The sequence below is a fragment of the Echeneis naucrates genome, chromosome 6 (genome assembly GCF_900963305.1).
Source record: "Echeneis naucrates chromosome 6, fEcheNa1.1, whole genome shotgun sequence".
NCBI classification, from domain to species: domain Eukaryota; kingdom Metazoa; phylum Chordata; class Actinopteri; order Carangiformes; family Echeneidae; genus Echeneis; species Echeneis naucrates.
The window spans coordinates 12,931,780-12,951,621 of NC_042516.1; the positions used below are offsets into that span (position 1 = coordinate 12,931,780).

General features: G+C 43.0%; 1 protein-coding gene across 3 annotated transcripts in view; it reads left to right on the forward strand.

The window, feature by feature from the left end:
- The window catches only part of fhod3b (formin homology 2 domain containing 3b), a 78,066-nt gene that overhangs the window by 52,834 nt on the left and 5,390 nt on the right, over positions 1–19,842 (forward strand). For 2 of the 3 annotated variants that reach the window (XM_029505252.1, XM_029505253.1), the window contains exons 6-22: positions 6,815–6,909; positions 7,672–7,783; positions 8,690–8,784; positions 8,888–9,031; positions 9,167–9,414; positions 12,174–12,236; positions 12,638–12,745; positions 12,887–13,021; positions 13,381–13,431; positions 14,120–14,310; positions 14,819–15,361; positions 15,444–16,366; positions 17,026–17,184; positions 17,920–18,102; positions 18,235–18,354; positions 19,267–19,428; positions 19,543–19,733. In XM_029505252.1, the coding sequence (XP_029361112.1) occupies positions 6,815–6,909; positions 7,672–7,783; positions 8,690–8,784; positions 8,888–9,031; positions 9,167–9,414; positions 12,174–12,236; positions 12,638–12,745; positions 12,887–13,021; positions 13,381–13,431; positions 14,120–14,310; positions 14,819–15,361; positions 15,444–16,366; positions 17,026–17,184; positions 17,920–18,102; positions 18,235–18,354; positions 19,267–19,428; positions 19,543–19,733 (3,523 nt within the window). The remainder of the gene's footprint in view (positions 1–6,814; positions 6,910–7,671; positions 7,784–8,689; positions 8,785–8,887; positions 9,032–9,166; positions 9,415–12,173; positions 12,237–12,637; positions 12,746–12,886; positions 13,022–13,380; positions 13,432–14,119; positions 14,311–14,818; positions 15,362–15,443; positions 16,367–17,025; positions 17,185–17,919; positions 18,103–18,234; positions 18,355–19,266; positions 19,429–19,542; positions 19,734–19,842) is intronic. The other variant, XM_029505254.1, reaches the window with a different exon arrangement.

Sequence of the window (19,842 nt, forward strand, 5' to 3'; positions counted from 1 at the left end):
TCCTGGTTTGTAATGAGATCCCATGGGAACACGTGCATGTTTTCCACCCGATCCCTCCTGCAGCTCTCCGGGCCGGCCACTGTTCCTGCTGCCCCTTTGTGCAAAAACGTTTCTATGTGGAAAGCGCTCAGTCACTCACAGAGGCACACACACACACATCCATGATAGCACTCTTGATCTTTGTATCAAGGGTTCATTCAGTCACGCTTGAGTTGTAATTTGCAGCTTATGATCCAGTGTCACTCAACAGGGAGACGGTTTTTGTTTAATTCCCATCATTATGCTGAAGAACTAGTTAAGTTCTCGTTAAGCCGTAAACCATACAGCAACACTCAACCAAAAACAAATATATTTTCAGTGCTTATGTGGTTGGATTCTCTTGAGATAGCCAATAAAATCTTTGGGGAAACAACTGTTAAACCTGACTTTTTTCTTTTAGGATGACTTCACTAGGTCAGGGGAAAATTGGGGAATGAGCACTACACGTGCTTTTAACCCAAAACCTCTCCTCTCACTTCGCTCCACTCCCCTGGCAACATTTTGTCTTGCCTCCAGCGTAGTCAGCCTATATTAAATTAACTCACAAGCTTTCAACAAAAGATACACTGCAGGATGTCCCATGCGCCACTTTTAGTGTAATTTTAACACCCTTTAACCTACAGGCCAAAGCGAAAACATTGACAGATTAGCGATTAACTGAATCGAAAAGCACAACCTGCTGCCATGTTTCTCTTTAAGCTTAGACCTGTGCTTCTGCCGGATCCGTCCCACCCTGTTCTCCCCCTCAGCCCTCCACAGACCCCTTCAGGTCCCCCTGCCATGAGCAGACAGCTTGCATCTGAACCCAGTTCAACCCCACCTGTCTGACCTATTTTCTGCCTCCCCCTCTTTTCTGCTCCCTTCTTCTCTAGACGTTTTCAGCCTTAGTAAACCAACTGGCAGTGGAATCACAAAAGCCGTCCTGGAGCCTGTTTTACTGTAACAGATTTCACTATACAAGCCAATTATATCATAAGAATGTTTGATTTGGTTTATTTCTCAAGCTTTTATTTTATCATCTCTGACCTTGCTGTCTAAGACGTATAAACTATAATTTGGGAGGAAAAAAAAATCTCTTGCAGCATTGTAGCACGCAGGCAGATAGACTGAAATCCTTAGCATTCAAGGGGGTTTTACAGCTGATTCCTGTGAGCTGAGAGGTTTTTGGGATTGAAATCAGCATATGGCGGGCCAGAACCAGAGCAAATCATACAGCTACTCTCTCAAGAGAAGCAAGAATTTAATGGAGCTCCTCTTTCAGTTCGCTTTACAAGTGGGTGGATGTCATGCTGTAGCTTTTCTCCAAAGTCTTCCCATCTTGGATAGAATGGGGAAAAGCTCATCTGCCAGGCTTTGCCCTGCTTGATGTTAGAAAATGATTTTCTACAATTTTCAGAGTGCAGTACCAACTCAAATCTGCCACCTCATTATTACGCTAAATAGAGGAAAGAAATAGCACACAGCAATTTCTGCGTTTTATTCTCTTATTTCCTCTTGCATTGTAGTCTATTCAGCTTTCCCCTGCTGAGAATTGCAGTGGTTCATGTCTGCAGTGCCTGAATGTGCACCACTGACTTACTTCATCCTATTGTTCCATTAGGTCTGCTTGTTTGTCTGTAGGGAATTAGTTTGAGCTTAGGCCCACCGTAAACTGTGTCCAATGTTGGCAGACATGCATCCAGGTTTGAAAATGGAAATATCCTCCTGTTGTTTTACCATGGAGCTAAATGAAAGCCTGGCATTTGGCTCACTGGCTGGATTTCGCCCGGCAGACGCAGTTTTTCTGGCTGTAACAGTCTGGGTGATTAGCTAAATAAAATGGAACATAGCCCAAGAACACGTCTTAACCAGTTCTGTAATTAGCCCAAGGAGAGCAAGTTGTATTTTTTGGGGCAGGCAGAATAAATCTGAAGCTTGCAGGAGGTATGGAGGAAATCATAATAAAAAAGGAAATCTGCCCGTTATTTATATAATCTGTCAGTTACCTGCCATGCCAGCAGCTTGTCTAAGCGATGGCAGTGTCAGTCAGTCCGTCCACCTTTTTGGTCCAGAGAGAAATATCTCAGCAGCAGTGTGACAGACTGGCACATTCATGTCCTCAGAGCACGAGACTTTTCATCTGTAGTCAAAAAATCATAGTCAAATTATTGTTTTATGGCAATATATCTGTACAACTAATGACATTCTCATCAACGTTACCTGTATTTTGTGGCTGCTGTTAAATATCTAATATTATCACAGTAATATACAAGATGGTGAACTGGATGCCTGCTTCAACACAACATGTAAGGATGTTTGCAACTTCCTGTTAACCATTAGCTCATAGCAATATTGTTCCATTGCAAGTACAGCCTCACAAATGTAGCATGACCAAAACTCTTAATGATGAATAATGATTTACTAAAGCAGCCTCTGGCCCAGAGATGATACAGTATAGAATAACACATACAAACCCAAACACAGACAAAACTAAACCATAAAAGCAAGAACAACAGCTGTATCAGAGATTTGCAGAGGAAGTAGGCACTTTTTTTCACCTCCATAAAGCTTCTCCTGTACAGATGTGTAGTAGCTCTAACGAACAGGGTCTGACACGTGATTAAGCCATCATAGCATCATCTTGTAATAATCATATTTCCAAGATTATTGTTGGATTCAACATATTGCAGATTTCTATCCAATAGTAGTTGAGGTTGGCCTGAAGTTTCAGGCCGTAAAAACCAAAAAGAAAATTTTTTGGGGAAAAAAAAAAAAAAAAAAAAAAGATAAATGATATTAGCGCCGCCTTTCACACACAAATAGCCATGTGATCCACTGTTGACATAAAAAATATTCATTATGGTCGTTTTGAATATTTACTCAAACGTAAATGAGTGGCAGGAATGAAGACGTATTTTAAACATTGTGATGCATTGAGAAGGAGCTGTATATATTAGCTTGATCCAGACCAATGATCTCACAAGTAAAGGTTACTGAAAATATTTCCAAATTCAGGTTATGACCACCAGTGAAGGGAACATATGAAATTAGGTCAGTGTTGAACCCTGTGTTTGTCACTGCCACCCATGAAACCAGTGTGGACTCATGAAATTCAAATAATTCACTGTAATTATTGTGATGCAGTAGAAAAAGAATTTACATAAGAAGTCTTTTTTTTGGGGGGGGGTGTTTCAGAAAAGCACATCCAGCTGACCTGGGTACAGGGAGGCACGATGTGAACTATGAAGGCAGCTCTCAGCTAATACAGAGAATAACAAGATAAGGGGCTCTAAGCTGAACTGGATGGGATCAAGGGTTGGCAGCTATCCCAAAGTCCTGGTTAAATATATGTTGCACACTGACAGACAGTTTGGGGCAGAGTGGTGAGAGGGAGGGGATGGAGATAGGTTGGTGATTAGATTTCTTGCCACTTCATAGCTAAAGTTGTCTCCTTTTCTTTCTCCATTCTTTTTTCTTTTTCTTGCTTGTGTTGGTGTTACCACCCAGACCTCAGAGTGCTTCTCACCTCAGTGGCGGTCAGGGAGCAGCCCTTCCTGCACATTCCTGGAGCTGTGGAAGATAATTGCTGTGGTTTATGAGAGGGAGGGGCCCTGAAGAAACACTTCCACCAGACCTCAGTTGGTTGTGTTTTAGACTTCTCTCAGAGTCCTGGTTCAGACACCGGAACAGGGTCTGTCTCTACCAATCAGTTGGTCTTGTGGTTCCCGTCTGCAGCTTGATAACATTCGAATGGTTTGCTTACTTTTGAAGCCAATGCAAAAGTATTGAGAGAAATGGAGTGTGAGAGTGCTACGCAGACGCCAGGCTGATCATTGAACACTTCCAAGTTTCTTTAAAGCAAAATCTTTCTTCCTTGGATATCCTCTCCCGTAATGGCTTTCATTTTTATTCTAATCACAGTGCTTTGAAGACAGCTTATTGTCTGCCAGCATCTAATTACGTGACATACATGCAGCGGGACTTAGCAATGTTATTGTTGTACTTTGTGTGAGGTATTGTGGAGCTGCTTATGATTACTCGAATGGAGGCCCACATTTTTGGCCCCAGATCAGTGCTTGAAGTGGAGGTCCGTCCTGTGCAGGCTCAACACTCACATGTTCTTCTTATTAACCCTCTCCCAAAGTTATTGATGACTGTCTATTGTACAGTTTAAAAACAAGTCCCAGATTCTGGATCCACAGCCTTTGCTTACCAAAAAGGTGCAAGGCTGAGAGTGTACAACATAGTTTTTCTGTCAAAGCCTGAACTCCAATCTTTTCATTTTCCCAGAGCAGTTTCATGACTAATTTAATCACAAGCGTGTCGAAATCAGTTCCATTTACAGTTCAAAAAGGTGATCGCTTAGATATTAGATGTTTCCTTCAAACGGTTTCTGACCAAACTCTGAGGGTTGCAGTTTCCCATAATGAAAGGTAATTTAATTTTTTTTTTTTTTTTTTTAAACCATTACAGTATCATTTTACCCAACTGTTCACAGGGTAACTGCAGTCCATGTGGTTTCTGGTGCTCAAAGCAGAACTGTACATGAATGGCAGCTGGCAATGAATAATTCCATGAAGTAAAATTTCGATGAATATGTGAGAAACGGTAATTATATGTAGTTTCTTGGCTCAAGGGTCTTAATATCATCATTTCTGTATCTTTACTGCTCACTAAATTAAATTCACATATGATGTCGCCATCTGGGGAAATTTTATTTAAGTTAAAAGCCGCCCAGTCCTTATTGTTAAACCTCTGAATAATCTCTTATGATAACATGTCAGGGTGATCTAAAAGTCATCTCATTTTGTGGCTGACTTTTGGGGAAAAAAAATCAAAACATCTCATCTGTCAGCAGCTGAACATTCATATTGTGTAATGACACTTTTAAAAGCTGCAATAAAGCCACCTATCTTTTCTCACCCCTGTTTTCAATGGACATTCTTCAAAATCTCACTGCAGCAGGGCAGACACACCACACAGGTGCAGCCAGGAGATAAGTCAGTGCGGTGACTATATTGCAGGTCAGACATCAGCTACCAATTTGAAAAGAAACGTGCCGCTCACAATTGAACCAAAAAAAAAGTCACAGCTGTTTGTGCCTCAGCATAAAACCAGATCTTGAATCTTTACTTTTCCAGCCTTTAAATAGTTAAAAAAAATAATAATAATAAATCCTGACAGTGTATCAGAGGAGTCCATCAAAGAGCAGCTGCACATCATGTCAATAGTGCTGTCACTTATCTGTCAGCAGCAGTCCCACACAAAGTGAGCGAGTAACCAGGAGAGGGTGACACTGCGGCTCATGCTGACTGAGGGGGTTAATCATGTTTTGGTAAACACACTCTAATGTGGTCGGCTGATGCGCCACGCCGCTGACCGCTGTGACACATGGTTCCGAGCTCGCAGCAGGAGAGGATTCTCTGGAATCCCCCGGCCTGACATGTTGGGAGTAATTAGCCATGATTGATAAAAGATGAATGGCCGCTGCTGCAGCAGTGGGCCATTAGCATGCACACATACGTTTTCTCATGCGTCCACCCACACGCTCTACATGCACCGTATGCACGTAGCAGCTGCACCTGGGAATTTTGGCTTATCTACAGCATATTCACAATTTTCATGCTCCTCTAGAGAGGAGTAGAGGAAAAAAAAATATATGACAGAAGCTGCAGACACTCACCATAACGTGTCAAAATAACCTTATGAACACAGCCAGAGGAGGTCAGATTGTACTTTTTTGAAGAGCATTCAAGTCTGTTTAAGTATTTTATATGGTTTGTGGTCAGAGGTTGAACTTTGTGTTGTTGTTTTTTTCCCCCCTCTGTTTACAGTTCAAAGCAGCTGGGGTGTTTTTGCAGAAAAGCTGTTTGGACAACTACTAATAAAACTCTGAAAAGGATCATAACAGGCTCATCACCCATCCTGTCAAGGATAAACAGGAATTTCATGACTTTTTCTGAAACTCTCCTAATTCATTACCCCCAAAGCCATCGTGCCTTCCAGGAAACAAACAGGCCTTCCAAAACTCTTCTGCTTTCAGTGTGTTCACGTGTTTATTGTTCACTTTTTCCCCCATGTCAGCTGATGTATCAGCTAAACTTGAAGCGGGTTCAAGTTGAGCTCATCTTGTTGCTGTTTTCTTCCACGTGAACATAACTCCTAATGTATGAACTGCCACCAAGATGATGTTAAAAAAAGGGGGGGGGGGGCACATATTTAAAAGGGACCTTCTGCTTTTTCCCCACATCTGTCCAGCTGTGTTTCTCTCCCTCCCCCCATCTCCCTTCTTTAACAGAAGCTTTACACTTTTACTGCCCTCCTATTGAAATCCCTTGGCTCTTATTTTTCTCTTATTTATCTATCCTGTTACAGATGGAAGTTGTGTCAGAATCCAGCGAGATACTTTGCTCAAACATTTTCTCCTCAGTTATGTCCTCCGACTCCAGAGATGGAGGAGTGTTTTACTGTTTAGGTTTTCACCTGATTATTTAGATTTTGGAATCTGTGGCATCTCATGATTTTGTAGATTCAATCATTGCATTGACCCCTTTCATTTATTATACGAGTTACTTATATGATTGAAAATAGATCAAAATTAAAACCTATGAATGCATGTATTTTCTCATACAGAGTGAAAATGGCCTCTCGTTTATCCGCAGCATCATATTCATGGATTTTTACACAAGGATTTACTTTTTTTGGTTGTTGCTTTGAGCAGGACAAAGATGACAATGAGAGAAAATGACAACTGGAGTAGCAGAAACGTAACCAAACTTCCTCCCTCTCTTTCCAGCCCTCGGTCAGATTATGCTGTATGTGGATGGGATGAACGGCCTCATATCTCACAATGAAATGGTCCAGTGGCTTTACACCCTGGTCGGATCCAAGGTAAAGAAATCCATTTTAACAGGTTCCCTGTTATGGCTATACAGTAGATGTATGTTAAAATCAACTCAGCGGTCCCATCTGGGAGCTGACAACACTGAAATGATTCATGCAGTTCATGTACTTCACTGCTGTCCTGTCCTTGTGGTCTTCAGCCCTCTAGTGGCCAGATTGCAACATGGCTCTTTTTTTTCTTTCTCCTCTCCTGCCTGTTGTTACCAACTGCTTCTCTGCCTGCTGGTGCATACATTTTCTGCTTTAGCAATTCACAGTTTGACCACAATGATCAGATTGTTGCTTGTCCCGTTTGATGTGGCAGCTGTTAAATTCCTGTAGCTGGTTTAATCCCTCTTTATTTTGCTGATTTTTACCCCCAGAGAGATTGGCATTGTTAGCGTTTCCTATGCATCTGTTTTCTCCCTCCGTTTCAGTTTCTTCTGGTGTAAATTGTTCTAAACTTTTGGAATTTTTTTGTGATCTTGCTTTTTTTTTTTTTTTTTTGAGGCTCATCTCTGCATCACTTAGTAGAGTTTGTGCGCAGTATGTTCCACGAAGATATCAATGTGAAGCACGTTTCTTATCAAACCTCTCATGACTGTTCAGACAGGAAAAGCTTTTTTAAGACATTATAATCCCATTTAGTGTTTGGAAATGAAAGGAGTAGTTGTGTTGGTCTATGGTAAAAAAAAAATGGTGTCTGGGTTTGCAGACTAGTGCTGTATGCTCTTCATCTTGTGCATTAACTATGTTTCTCTCTTCCTGTAGTTCCGTCTGGTGGTGAAGACGGCGCTGAAGCTCCTGCTGGTGTTTGTGGAGTATACAGAGTCTAATGCCACCCTGCTGATAAAGGCTGTGAATGTTGTGGATGCCAAAAGAGGTAATGAGCCCAGGATGGAATGAAGCACTGATCACACAATTAATACCCATAATGGATCCACTCTGGGATAAAGGAAAGCACACACGCTGCAGTTACAGTCATTTCTTGATGTTGGGTTAGGGTTAGGTAGGTAAGGTTAGTAAATGGTTGCTGTGGTCAGAGCGTGTCATTAGGTGGCATTTTTGGTGTCAATCAGTTGAAATATTGGTAGCTTTTGGCTACAGTGTAAGAAATTACACAGCCTTCCAACTAAACAACTAAACTACTAAACTACTTTGTCTCAGAGCAAAATCTGAGTACAACTATCACAGAGCCTTTACCTTCAATTGGTGTCTCCTGTGACACAGTAGTCAGATCAGTTGTCCTGCAGCTCCCTGTCGCACATGGAGCAAGGCTCATTGAGACAGACTGTAACTTCAACCTGCACAGCAGCTTCAGTTACCAGCTGCTCTAAAGGCTCCACATTGTGCTGTGGCACACAATGAGACGGCGTTGAGTATCAGAGGAGAGGGGTCAGGTATCCCTCCATCTTATCCTGTCACCTCTGCAGTTGGATGAACAGAATAAACCCGATCCCCAGTCCGCTGATGAGAAGAAGATGGACTTGACCCATGGGGCTGAGGCACAGAGCTGCACCCCTGCTCTCTGTCTCCTCCCATTTTTCTAGAGCGAAAGCGCTGTGACTACATTTCTCCTCCAGGAGCCATAAGATGACATAACAACTTTTGATTTTTATTGTTGTGCAGTGGTGGAACTAAAAGGGGGCATGAATTTTTTTATACTTAAAGGTGAATTCTGTGGTAACTGAAGACTTCATTATTATTTATTCAGTGCCTCTCGGATTTAAATGGGGTATGGGGTTTGACCTGTATTCTACAATATTTTGAATGCCTTTTGCTTCTACAGGCACAAAACTGTGGTCAAACGTCATGGAGATCCTGGATGAGAAGGATGGCGTGGATACAGAGCTGCTGGTGTATGCAATGACACTCATCAACAAGGTTAGCCAGAATTGCCCAGATCGTATTTACAGAAAAGTTCTCAATCAGGGGTAAAGCTCCAAAAGAGAAATAGAATAAAACAATGTATGGATTTATGTGTCAGACTCTGGCAGGTCTCCCAGACCAGGACTCTTATTATGATATGGTGGACTGTCTGGAGGAACAGAGCATCGAGGCCATGGCCCACAGACACCTGAGCAGAAAGGGCACAGACCTTGACCTTGTGGAGCAGTTCAACATCTACGAGGTCAGGAAGAAGGCGGCGGTCACGAGATCTCGAGCTCACAAAGCCACCAGAATTTAAATGAGCACCAAGAGTGCAATCTGTGATCGGCATGTTTACAAGTTATTTACTGGGCTTCCCTTTGATAACTCGTTCCAGGTGACTCTGCGTCATGAGGACGGTGATGATGAAACCCAGTTGCCACCCAACGGCCGAAAGGACCGTCGTCGGGCCAGTGTTGGTGGCAACAACGAACGGAGGGGGCTGGAGAGAAGACGAAGCCGCAGACATTCACTCCAGAATAACAGGGGTCACGCCTCTGCACCGGTGTCCCCCAGCAGCCCACACACTCACGCAAGCGGCTTCCTGCCTTTTGGTAGCCAGGATGTTGAAGACATCAGTGAAAGGTGAAGTAGGGGGAGGACAGAAGGGGATACAGATGTCCAAGAAATGAAAACTTTATCCTTGCTCCCTTTTTTAGCTTGAACTTGGTCTGATCCTGCATTTAAAAGGTTCAGCCAGTGGGCTTTATCTTATATTTTAAACCCTGAGAGATAAATGCAACTAAAAAGGAATCACAAATTATTCCTGGGTCCGTGGAGTATTTCTCATTTTCACAGGAAACTGTTTGACTGCAAGCTTCGTATTATATTTCAGTCTTGGAGAGCTGTGTCTACTCTGTTCATAGCCGAAGCAGAGAATTTAATTATATAGTAATTTAAAGAAAGGCAAAGAGGAGGCAGTTGCCGCAAAGTGACATTTAAATAAATTTTCCCACTGTCAAAGATGTTCTCCTGGCGCTGGTGGAAATAGAAGGCTTCTGTAAACAGAAGATAGGAGCTATCTACTCTCTGTCTAAAGACATGCTTCCTTCATGGAGAGTGCAGTGAGTTTGTCATCTGTTTTATATACAGCAAACCGTTGTAACTACACAAACTCATTCTACAGTAGCTCAAACTATGATTTATAAAATCAACAGCTCCTTTTTGTGCCAAATATTCAAAACCCTTTATTCTACTTTTTATTCTGGCTCATACATCAGAGGACAATACCACTGCTGGCCCCTGATTATAATAGATGACAAAGGTTTTTGTTGTTTTGTTTTGTTTTTTTTAAGTGGAAAACCCATTAATATTTCTGGTAGCACTCAGGTCTTCAGGTATATTTAATTCAGTCCAGCAGGTCATATACCAGACAAGCTTCTTCCAGTCCACCACAGGAAATTCAAGCCGCCTTTGAAGAGCACCATTTTCCATATTGTTAATGAAATCCAGACAGCCAAGAGGCATCCAAATAGCAAACTGGCCGCAGACTTATGTATGACTATGTATCTCAGACAGAATCAGTCCAAACACAAAAGATAGCTCCTGCCCCCCTGACATTCAACAAGCACTTATGGAATTAATAAATCTTAATTTCCTCGATTGAAATCACAAGGAGATCTTTTATAGATTTTTTTTTTGTTATTGCTACTGTTGGGGTTATAATTAAATGTGGTTGTAAATGTAGCTGTGACCATTTCTTGTTCATACCATTGCCTCTCAATGTCAAAACCTACTAATCTTCTCTTGCATCTCACTAATCTTTCTAATTCTTTCCCTGACAATCATGATCAGATTGCTATGTGTTGTGTCTTCTGCGCCAGTCTATGGTGTGTTTGTTTTCATGTTGTCTATCCACTTTGTCTCCCTTTCGCCTGACTACGTCCTCCCTTTCCTCCGTCCAACTTTGACCACTCCTCTCGCCACAGAGAAGAGGAGGAGGAGGAAGAGGAGGAGGAGGAGGAGGAGGACGAGGAAGAGGCAGATGATGAAAGTCATCCAGTCACTGAGTCCTGTAGACAGGGCGCTCGCAGGTATTTTAGGCTGACTGGTTTCCCAGTTGTGACTTGAGCTCTCATTCCCCTCACTTTTGAATAGTTCTTCTTTCCCTCTACCCATCTGGACTCCTGCTCTCTTGTATTTTGTCATCCTAGTGTGGTGCCAGCTGTAGCAGACACTCCTAACATGTGTTTGAACTTAAAGTGTATGGCCAACATCCTCCCTAAAGCCAGTGACCCTGAAGGGCAGACTGAATATCTCAGCATCAAGATCAGGACATCTTCTCCTGTGTCCGTCGCACCAAAAAAGAGGAACTTTAGTCCTTGGTGTGTTCTTCCCCAGCCACCCAACTGTGTCTTCCTTGTTGGTCTGAGTACAATGTCAGGTTCTGCCCTCCCTCAATGTCAGCCTACACCAACTTCACCCCCCTGCTCTCTCCCCAATCCAGTGATTTGACCCAGAGCCAAGAGTATATTGGGTTCCCGGAGAGTGAGGAGGGCAGAGAAAGGCACCAGAGGCAGTGCACAGGGGCTACCATATAGTCCATGTTGTGCCACATCCATCCATCACACCTCATAGTGTGGAAAAAACACAGCCATCCCCTTCACTGCTGTCTGTGTCTCAATGTAACTCACTGCACATTCAGCAGAGGCACGAGGAAGAGTAAAAGCAGATATAGTAACATTCAAAACATTCCATTTGTTCAGTCCAGTGGGGTTATTTATGTTCAGCATGCTCTAGTTTTGTTCCTCTTTACCTCCATCCTTTAAAAATGTTTTCTTAATCATGGTGGTTATAGACGTCTTTACTTCAGATGTGATTTATGTTTCATCTGTCATTTCCAAAGATCGATTGTAACAGAATAAGGAAGGCCATAATTACTTCCCTTTCCTCAGCTGCTGGAAAGCATTATTTTGCAGACATTTGCTACCCATCTGTCATCTGTTGTGGTTCTGCATCACAGTTAAACCAAGACAACAAGTCAGTAAATTCAATTTTAAGCATTCAGGAATTCAGAACACTGTGATGAGCCACAATCAATGTCTCTTAGTTTTTCAAGTTTCTGCATAATTAGGGAATCAAATCTGGGCTGGTGCAGCAGTTCCTCGGCATCAGCACCAATTATTCCCTCGTTTCTTTTTTTTTTACATTAATTTGTATCAGTAGGAAAGGGACAGGTAGTTCCTGCACTGCCCCCGTTGGGTATGTCTCTGTGTGGTCTTGCAGCCCTCTTACCTTCAACCGCTGTCCCTGTGTCTTATCTGCGTGACTATTTATGCACTGCAATCTTTTGACTCTCTGATCTGACTTACTCTCTTTTTTTTTTCTCCCATTTCCATCTTCAGTCTAATGGAAACAAACAACTGTCCGACATCTTACACAGTTAGAAAGCCTTGCTGGGCTGAAAGGTAAGGCTGTGGTCTAAGTGTCCACGGACATAATGCACGTGTGTTGGTTCTGAAGTTTAGTGATTCTAACTATTGTAGGGCAAAACATGCACAATTTCCTATTGGATTAAACACAAGTCCCTTCAAACAGGAGTTGGTCAGGTGAAACTATATGTTTGTTAAAGATTGCCTTTTTGCATAGATATGAATGAGCATCGCACCCACAGGGTGACGGGACCCACGGGAAAGATGTTCAGATGTTCTTTTATTCATGTCTCAGTGGAAACCGTCCAGCAGTATGACATTGGAATTCACATCACATCACAGATTCTTGAAGTGCTGTCCAGCCCTCTACTCTGTCTTTCCCTGAAGAGATGTGTTAGGAGAGAACAAGGCATTTATTTTTCCCTTTCTTTTAACAGAATCACTGCCAACGGCACTCCGTACCCTGGCAGGCACCAGACTCCTACATCATCAATACATCACTTCCCCAGTTCAGCGGCCTCCTTGCCAGACTCCAAGCTGGACAGGTCGGCATGGCAGATTTTCCAGTGCTAATGCAACGTATTCTAGATATGGCTGCTTGGGAAGAAATACCTACATGAAAACACAAACTTACTGCTGAGTTTCAATAAAGCCGTCGCATTTAAACGTCTCTCTTTGCTGCATAGGCACACCTTGGGGGGCTTGCTGACGTCCTCGTACAGACAGCATCAAGAATCGCTGGCTGCAGAGAGAGAGCGGAGACGCACGGAGAGAGAAGAGCGTCTGCAGAGAATCGAAAGAGAGGAGAGGAGTCGTTATAAGTGAGTCTCACAAAATACTGAAATTTATATCACAGGTAATATTTTGCTTTGTAACCATAGGCAACTCTGCAAATAAAGACATGTCATCAGTTTTAGAAACAGGTGGCTGCAGTCTCGACTGGGTTGTAATTGCTTTATGTCGATCAACAGATATACTGTGTCACAACAGAAGGAAGTCTGCAAAAGTATTCCGCTCATGTGTCTGAGCATTTTATGACGCTCGGTTTGCTGTCTTTGTACTTGCCATATTATTTTTAGTTATGCAATCTTTGAAATAAAATCTGAGTTTCTACACCTTCTAATACAGTTCTATATCATCTCTCAGCTAACATCTGGCTCTCTCTGTCTTCCTTTCTCAGTCGAGATTACGTGGAAAAGAGGGAAGAGACAAGACAAGCCAGAGAGGAAAGGTGAGTTTATTTTATTTCACGGTTTCATATATTCAGAATGATACTGAGGCTGTGAGAGAAGATCAAAAAAGTCGTCAAGTTTTTCAATGCTTTGAGAGCCTTCCCTAAAATTGAACGCAGATGTAAAGCCAGTTGAACCCCACCTCAGATTGATTGTTGTCAGGGCCCCTTCAGGCCTGCTCACCATTAAGACGTCCCAGTGTTAACAGGACAAGTGTGTAATTGTGTTTTTCCACGGATGTGCTGTGGTTATCTGCCTCTGAGCAGGTCTGTGTGCACACAATATGACTTGCCGTGTACTCTCATGGCCTCACCCTCCTCTCTGGAGCATGTATCTCACTTTTCAAGGATATCTGGAGTAAGATCAGTTAAAAAAATGAACAACATTTTGGCCACTTTATCAAAAGAAGGATGTCATTTGTCATCATCATTTTGGCTCTTTTAGTTATGGGATTACAGCTCAATTTTTCCATAATTACTGCAGAATAGGACAAGCATGTCAAAAATGCTAACAACATAAATGGTGACATTATGGCTATTATTTGCAGAAACCCAACAGATTTTTTCATTAGCCATTAAAGGTCATCTTTCCAATAGAGTTGAATTTTTGAATGTACAGTCCTTCCACCTTGCTGTGCCAGAACAATCAAATAGTATGCAGACGCGTGAGAGCTCCAATCTATTGCAGGTACAAGGCTGTAGAGAGACTGGCTGCAGAGGAGTTTGAACGGGAGCGGCCCAGAGTGCCAACAAGAGGACGAACTGAGATCACTTTGTGCTTGAGTTCCAACCCTGCAAGCCGCTCAGCATCTCGCTGCACCACCCCTTCATCCACCATTTCACAGGAGGATGCTGTTACCACCGCACGTCAGACATCAGGTAAGTCAGACTGACATGAGCCTGAGTGGACTGCACACTGGCTGTCAGTGCCCCTGTCACATAAACAGGGCCAGGCTTTAACACTTTACAGGTGGTTATGAAGACAGAACAACAATTCTCGTTGAAAGGAATCATTAAGAATAGTTAAAAAAAAAAAAAAGCGGGTATGAAACAAGGTTAGTGTTAGTGTGTTAGTGTATCAATAAAAAACTGTTAATGATTTGATGTTAGTGTCTCATGACGTAATTAATATGATTACATTTATTGGACTAAAGGTTTTTTGACTTACTTTTAGAAGGTTGATAGTGAAGCCATTTTTTTCTCATGTAAAGCTGTTATAGTCAGGTTTTTGCATTCTCTCAGTGCAATTAAGGATGTCAGGAAACAATTTGCATCTGTTTTAATTCTAAACAAAATGTTTCTGAAGACCATCAGATAATATAAAGGCACATAAACAAAGTATTTAAAGCAACGTTTTTCTTCCACATTGTTTTGAATTCTCTTCCAGGAACAGACCACATCTCAGAGCCAAACCTTGACCCACAGACCAGAACCAAAAGTCCAGCCCCAGAGTTAATAGTATCAGAACCTTCCCCCACGCACCCCTCCCAGCCAGAAAAGCAGCAGACTGAGACAGAGTCGCCAGCGGAGACAGAGGATGTTGCTGAGTTTAACCAGAATGTAGTGGCAGAGCCGGCGTCGGATGAACAGTCAGGCATGGCAAAGGAAGAGAGAGAAGAGCAGGAGAAGCCTGAGGAGCAGAAACAGTGCACGGATGAGGTGGCAGCAGAAGCGCAGGTGGAGGAAGCAGAGGTAACTGAGGGAGCAGAGGTGGCAGAGCCAGATGTGGAGGATGCGTTAGAGGAGGACTGTGAGAAGGAGCAGGCGACGGAGAGGGATGTGGACGACAGAGTATTGCTGAGTGAGAAGGAGAGACAGAATGAGGAAGTGAATGAAAAGGACAACTGCTCGGCATCCAGCATCTCCTCTACGAGTAGTACTCTGGAGAGGGAGGAGCGGGACGAGAAGCTCACCAATGACATCGAAGCAGGTATGATCAGTGTTAGTTATATTCCGTAGTTAATCAGCCATGATTATCTCACTCACTGCTGAAACTGTTTTCATTTCAACAGGCCAATGGAGTCAGTGTATTAAAAACGCAGACGTGAATGATCAGTGCAGCAAAATTCTAAACAGCAAGCGCTTCATGCTGGACATGCTCTATGCTCAGACAACATCCACCAAGGATGAAGAACATGCAAGAGAAACAGAGACAGGAAAATGTAAAAGTGAGAAGGAGGCAGAGGTCAGCGATTCCTCGGTGGCCAGTTTGGCCAGCAGGATCTCCACGCTAGAAGCTCACAGACAGGCAAGAGGGGATCATGTGAAAAAAATGGAGGTGGGACATCTGGACAACCAGGGCAGTGTCAGGGCAGTGGCAGAGAAATTTGATGATTTGGTCAAAGGTTTAACATCTCCGCTTGAGGTGGAGGCCTCAAAAGATCAGCAGCAGCAGCCTGACAAATCATCAACAGCTGCCTCATCGGCTTTACCTCCTAAGAAAGAGTCTGATTATATCTGGGACCAGCTAATGGCTGCACCCAGGGAGCTGCGGATCAAAGAGATGGACTTCACCGACCTGAGGGATGAGGATGACATGGACATCTTAGATATGGACAGTGTGATGGGGTCAGGTGACCTGGTACCACCGCCGCCTCCTCCACTGTGCAACGCTGCCCTGCCGCCTCCCCCGCCACTGTTTGGATGCCCCCCGCCTCCACCCATGCTTGGCCAAATGATGCCACCACCCCCGCCGTTCATGGCCCCAATCCCTCCGCCCTCCCCTCAGCTCAGTCGAGGGGAGGCGCTTCTCTTCCAGAAGAAGAAGAAGACCATCCGGCTCTTCTGGAACGAGGTGCGTCCTGTGGACTGGCAGTGTAAGAGCCATAAATTCTGTAAGGAGTCCCTCTGGTCCAAACTGGAGCCAATTAAACTGGACACATCCAAGCTGGAGCAGCTGTTTGAGTCCAAATCCAAAGAGCTGCCTGTCACTAAGGTAATTTTTTACAAGTTTACTGCTGCTACAGTAGAGCCACACTATACCAATCTACTCTTCTGAAGACACAGGCTTATTCTGCAGCTCTGATTCGGTTGTAATAAACTGGATGTCTCACATGAATGTGGATACACAAGGTGACATAAGTATGAGAATGGGAAGCCATGAGAGAGGTCTCAATGAATCTAGCACCAGGGAAGGTTTGAACATTAATTCACATTCACCTAACCCCATCTTTGCCTATAGCACCGAGCTTTAGTCATAATTTCCACATGAACAGATATTCAGAAATCCCAGGACTGTAACAACTGTTCTTCTCACCTCACACTCAACTTGGCTTATTCTGCATGTAGATTTTTTTTTTTTTTTTTTTTTCATGCAACTTCATGCAGCACTTTTTGCTTCACATTCATGTTTTATTTTCCACTTACCAATCCAACCATTTTGTCTTCTGGTACCAAGACGTACATGGATCTAGTAATACAGAAAAGGGATTATTATGGGAAACAAAAAAACAAGATGCTTCTTTTCACATTGCAGTCTTGAAAAGGGTTAGAAAAATGCAATACACGGTATTTGGTGTAACGTGCATCTTAAAGCCACTACACCTGAGACAAAGCTTGAACCTGATTTCTGATGGCATATTTTATCTTTCATAGAAAGCAGCTGTTGATGGCAAACGACAAGAAATCATAGTCCTGGATTCGAAACGGAGCAATGCCATAAACATAGGATTGACTGTCTTACCTCCTCCCCGCACAATCAAGACTGCAATCCTCAACTTCGATGAGTATGCACTTAACAAGGAGGGCATTGAGGTAAGCGTTTTATTTAAAGGGTTTCTATCTCAGGCCGCATGCCATACATTTCAATTTGCACTGTACCATCCAGCGAGGTCACAGAAAATGTTGATGCTGATGGTCGAAAGTAAATATGGTTTTCTTGAATGATATTTACCCAGCACACCAAAAAACGCTGGTGGTTTTCCCCAAAGGAGAGATTTAACTCATCTAGATGGGATTGCCCGCAATGTTGACATCTCATCTGAATTATCGGGCTGCATGGCTGGATTCTCTGTTGATCTGACATAAATTAATAGCACTGATAATTAAAGGTTAGCTACACAGGCATATTTTCAGCTAGTTTGAAAAACCATACCGTTGACTTTTGAGGGACTTTTCATCAACAGATAACGATGGATGGTGCTTCCCACTGGTATTATGTAACTCGCAGTTTTCAGAGTCTTCCTTGAATTTATTTTCAGCAGAAAGTAGTATTTCTCTCGACCTTGTGTCTCTGGAGGTATTTTCAGCCAGACGACAAAAGCAAGGTTGAAAGTTCAGATGTCACGAATTTGTGGGAAAGATGGAAACATCTTAGATAAACAGATTTATATGGCAGAGACAGTTTGTTTCCTCTCCGTCTTAATAATTTATTCCCAGACATGTAAAAATTCTACACATGCACTGAATTTCTTTTGATATGCATGACGAATTATCCTATGAGCGTGCACCTTCCCTTCCTCTGCTCTAATTTCTTGTTTCGTCTCCAAGAAAATCCTGACAATGATCCCCACAGAGGAGGAGAAGCAGAAGATCCAGGAGGCTCAGCTGGTCAACCCCGATATTCCCCTGGGGAGTGCCGAGCAGTTCCTTCTCACCCTCTCCTCCATCACAGAGCTGTCTGCTCGCCTGCAGCTGTGGGCATTCAAGATGGACTATGATCTTATTGAGAAGGTCAGACAGATTCCCACATTCCTGCTCACTCAAACCACATGCAGACACAACACATGGCAGAATTATTTGTTAGCAACATGAACAGGCAAGCATAGATAATATCCTACTTCATTGTATTTCGTATTGTTTTAGGAAGTGGCAGAGCCTCTTCAGGACCTGAAGGAAGGGATGGACCAGTTGGAGAAAAACAGGACACTCCGCTACATCTTGACCACACTGCTGGCCATTGGAAATTTCCTTAATGGCAGTAATGTCAGTAACCCTCCAGCCATATATGGCATGAAGGTTCCTGTGTGTCTTTCACCCACTTCTTCCATTTCCTCCCACATTTTTCCCCCTGCCCCGTCCCCCACAAACATATTTATTTGGCAGGGATAACAGCAGACTCTGTGTGTAGAAGAATGTGCTGCCTGACTGTCTGCAGCAGACAGTCCTACAGTAAAAATGCTTGTCAAGGATACTGCTGAACCTGGCTCTGTGTGTCTGAGAGGAAAAAAGGGGGAGGAGGGTTTTTTTAGTTTTTCTGGAAGTATGAATGTTTGCCTTGCTGCTCGTGTGTGAACTTGCATCTGTGTCTCCGACTGTTTTTTTTTTTTTTCCTTCTTCTCTATTTTTTTGTGTCTCTCTTTGAGATGGGGGTTTCTGTGCTTCTGCAGCTTCGCGTGTGCTTTTGTGTGCATGCAGCCGTGTGTAAGTCTACGTACGAGTGAACATCTGGGCTATGAGAGCCCAACATGCAAAAGAGAAACATAAGTCATCAACATCAAAACAAGTAGTTCCCGTAAATAATGGCTGCATTTATATTTTGCAGTAAGCCATTAAACCTGGCGTAAGAACAAGGGAGAGTCTGGCAGGATTATATCTTTCATGATATGTAAGGCCTTTTGTTTTTTTCTGTTTCTTTTTTACTTTGCTGTGGCAAGCAGAGCAATCGTTTGGGACTCAAGTAGATTGTGGTTTCTGATAATCACAGCCTAATGAATCCACATATCTACTGGGCGCACACCATTGAGTTTTTTTTTTTTTTACTGTGCCAAAAAGGAAATCCAGTGCAATTTGGTCCTGAAGTAGGGGCTCTTGATTTCTAATTTCTGTTTCAGTTGATGACAGTTGTTTCCGTCTCACATTCTGAGTGTGTTGCTGTGTGTGTGCCTTCGTCTTCAGGCTAAAGGCTTTGAGCTGAGCTACTTGGAGAAAGTCCCGGAGGTGAAGGACACAGTTCATAAGCAGTCTCTGCTGCACCACGCTTGCTCCATTGTGGTCGAGAAGTTCCCAGACAGCACTGACCTATACTCTGAAATAGGAGCTATCACCCGCTTGACAAAGGTTTGCTCGGCTTCTTTCTCAGATCCTCTTTCAGAAGGATCAATTTGTCCTTTTATACACGCTAATGAATAGTCCTCGACCGTCTGTGAAGACTTTTGTCTCTGCTCTTGCCAGGTGGACTTTGACCAGCTACAAGACAATCTGGCCCAGATGGAGCGAAAGTGCAAAGCATCATGGGATCATCTCAAAGTCATTGCAAAACACGAGATGAAACCAGCGTTGAAACAGAAAATGTCCGACTTCCTCAAAGACTGTGCGGAGCGAATTATTATTCTGAAGATTGTACATCGAAGAATAATCAACAGGTATATTCATATGCAGTGCAAAAGCCTCCATAATAAACTAGATTATATTTTATATCTGCAGTTTTAATGATATTTAAAACTATTTTTAGCTGATTTAGTTAGTTGATGT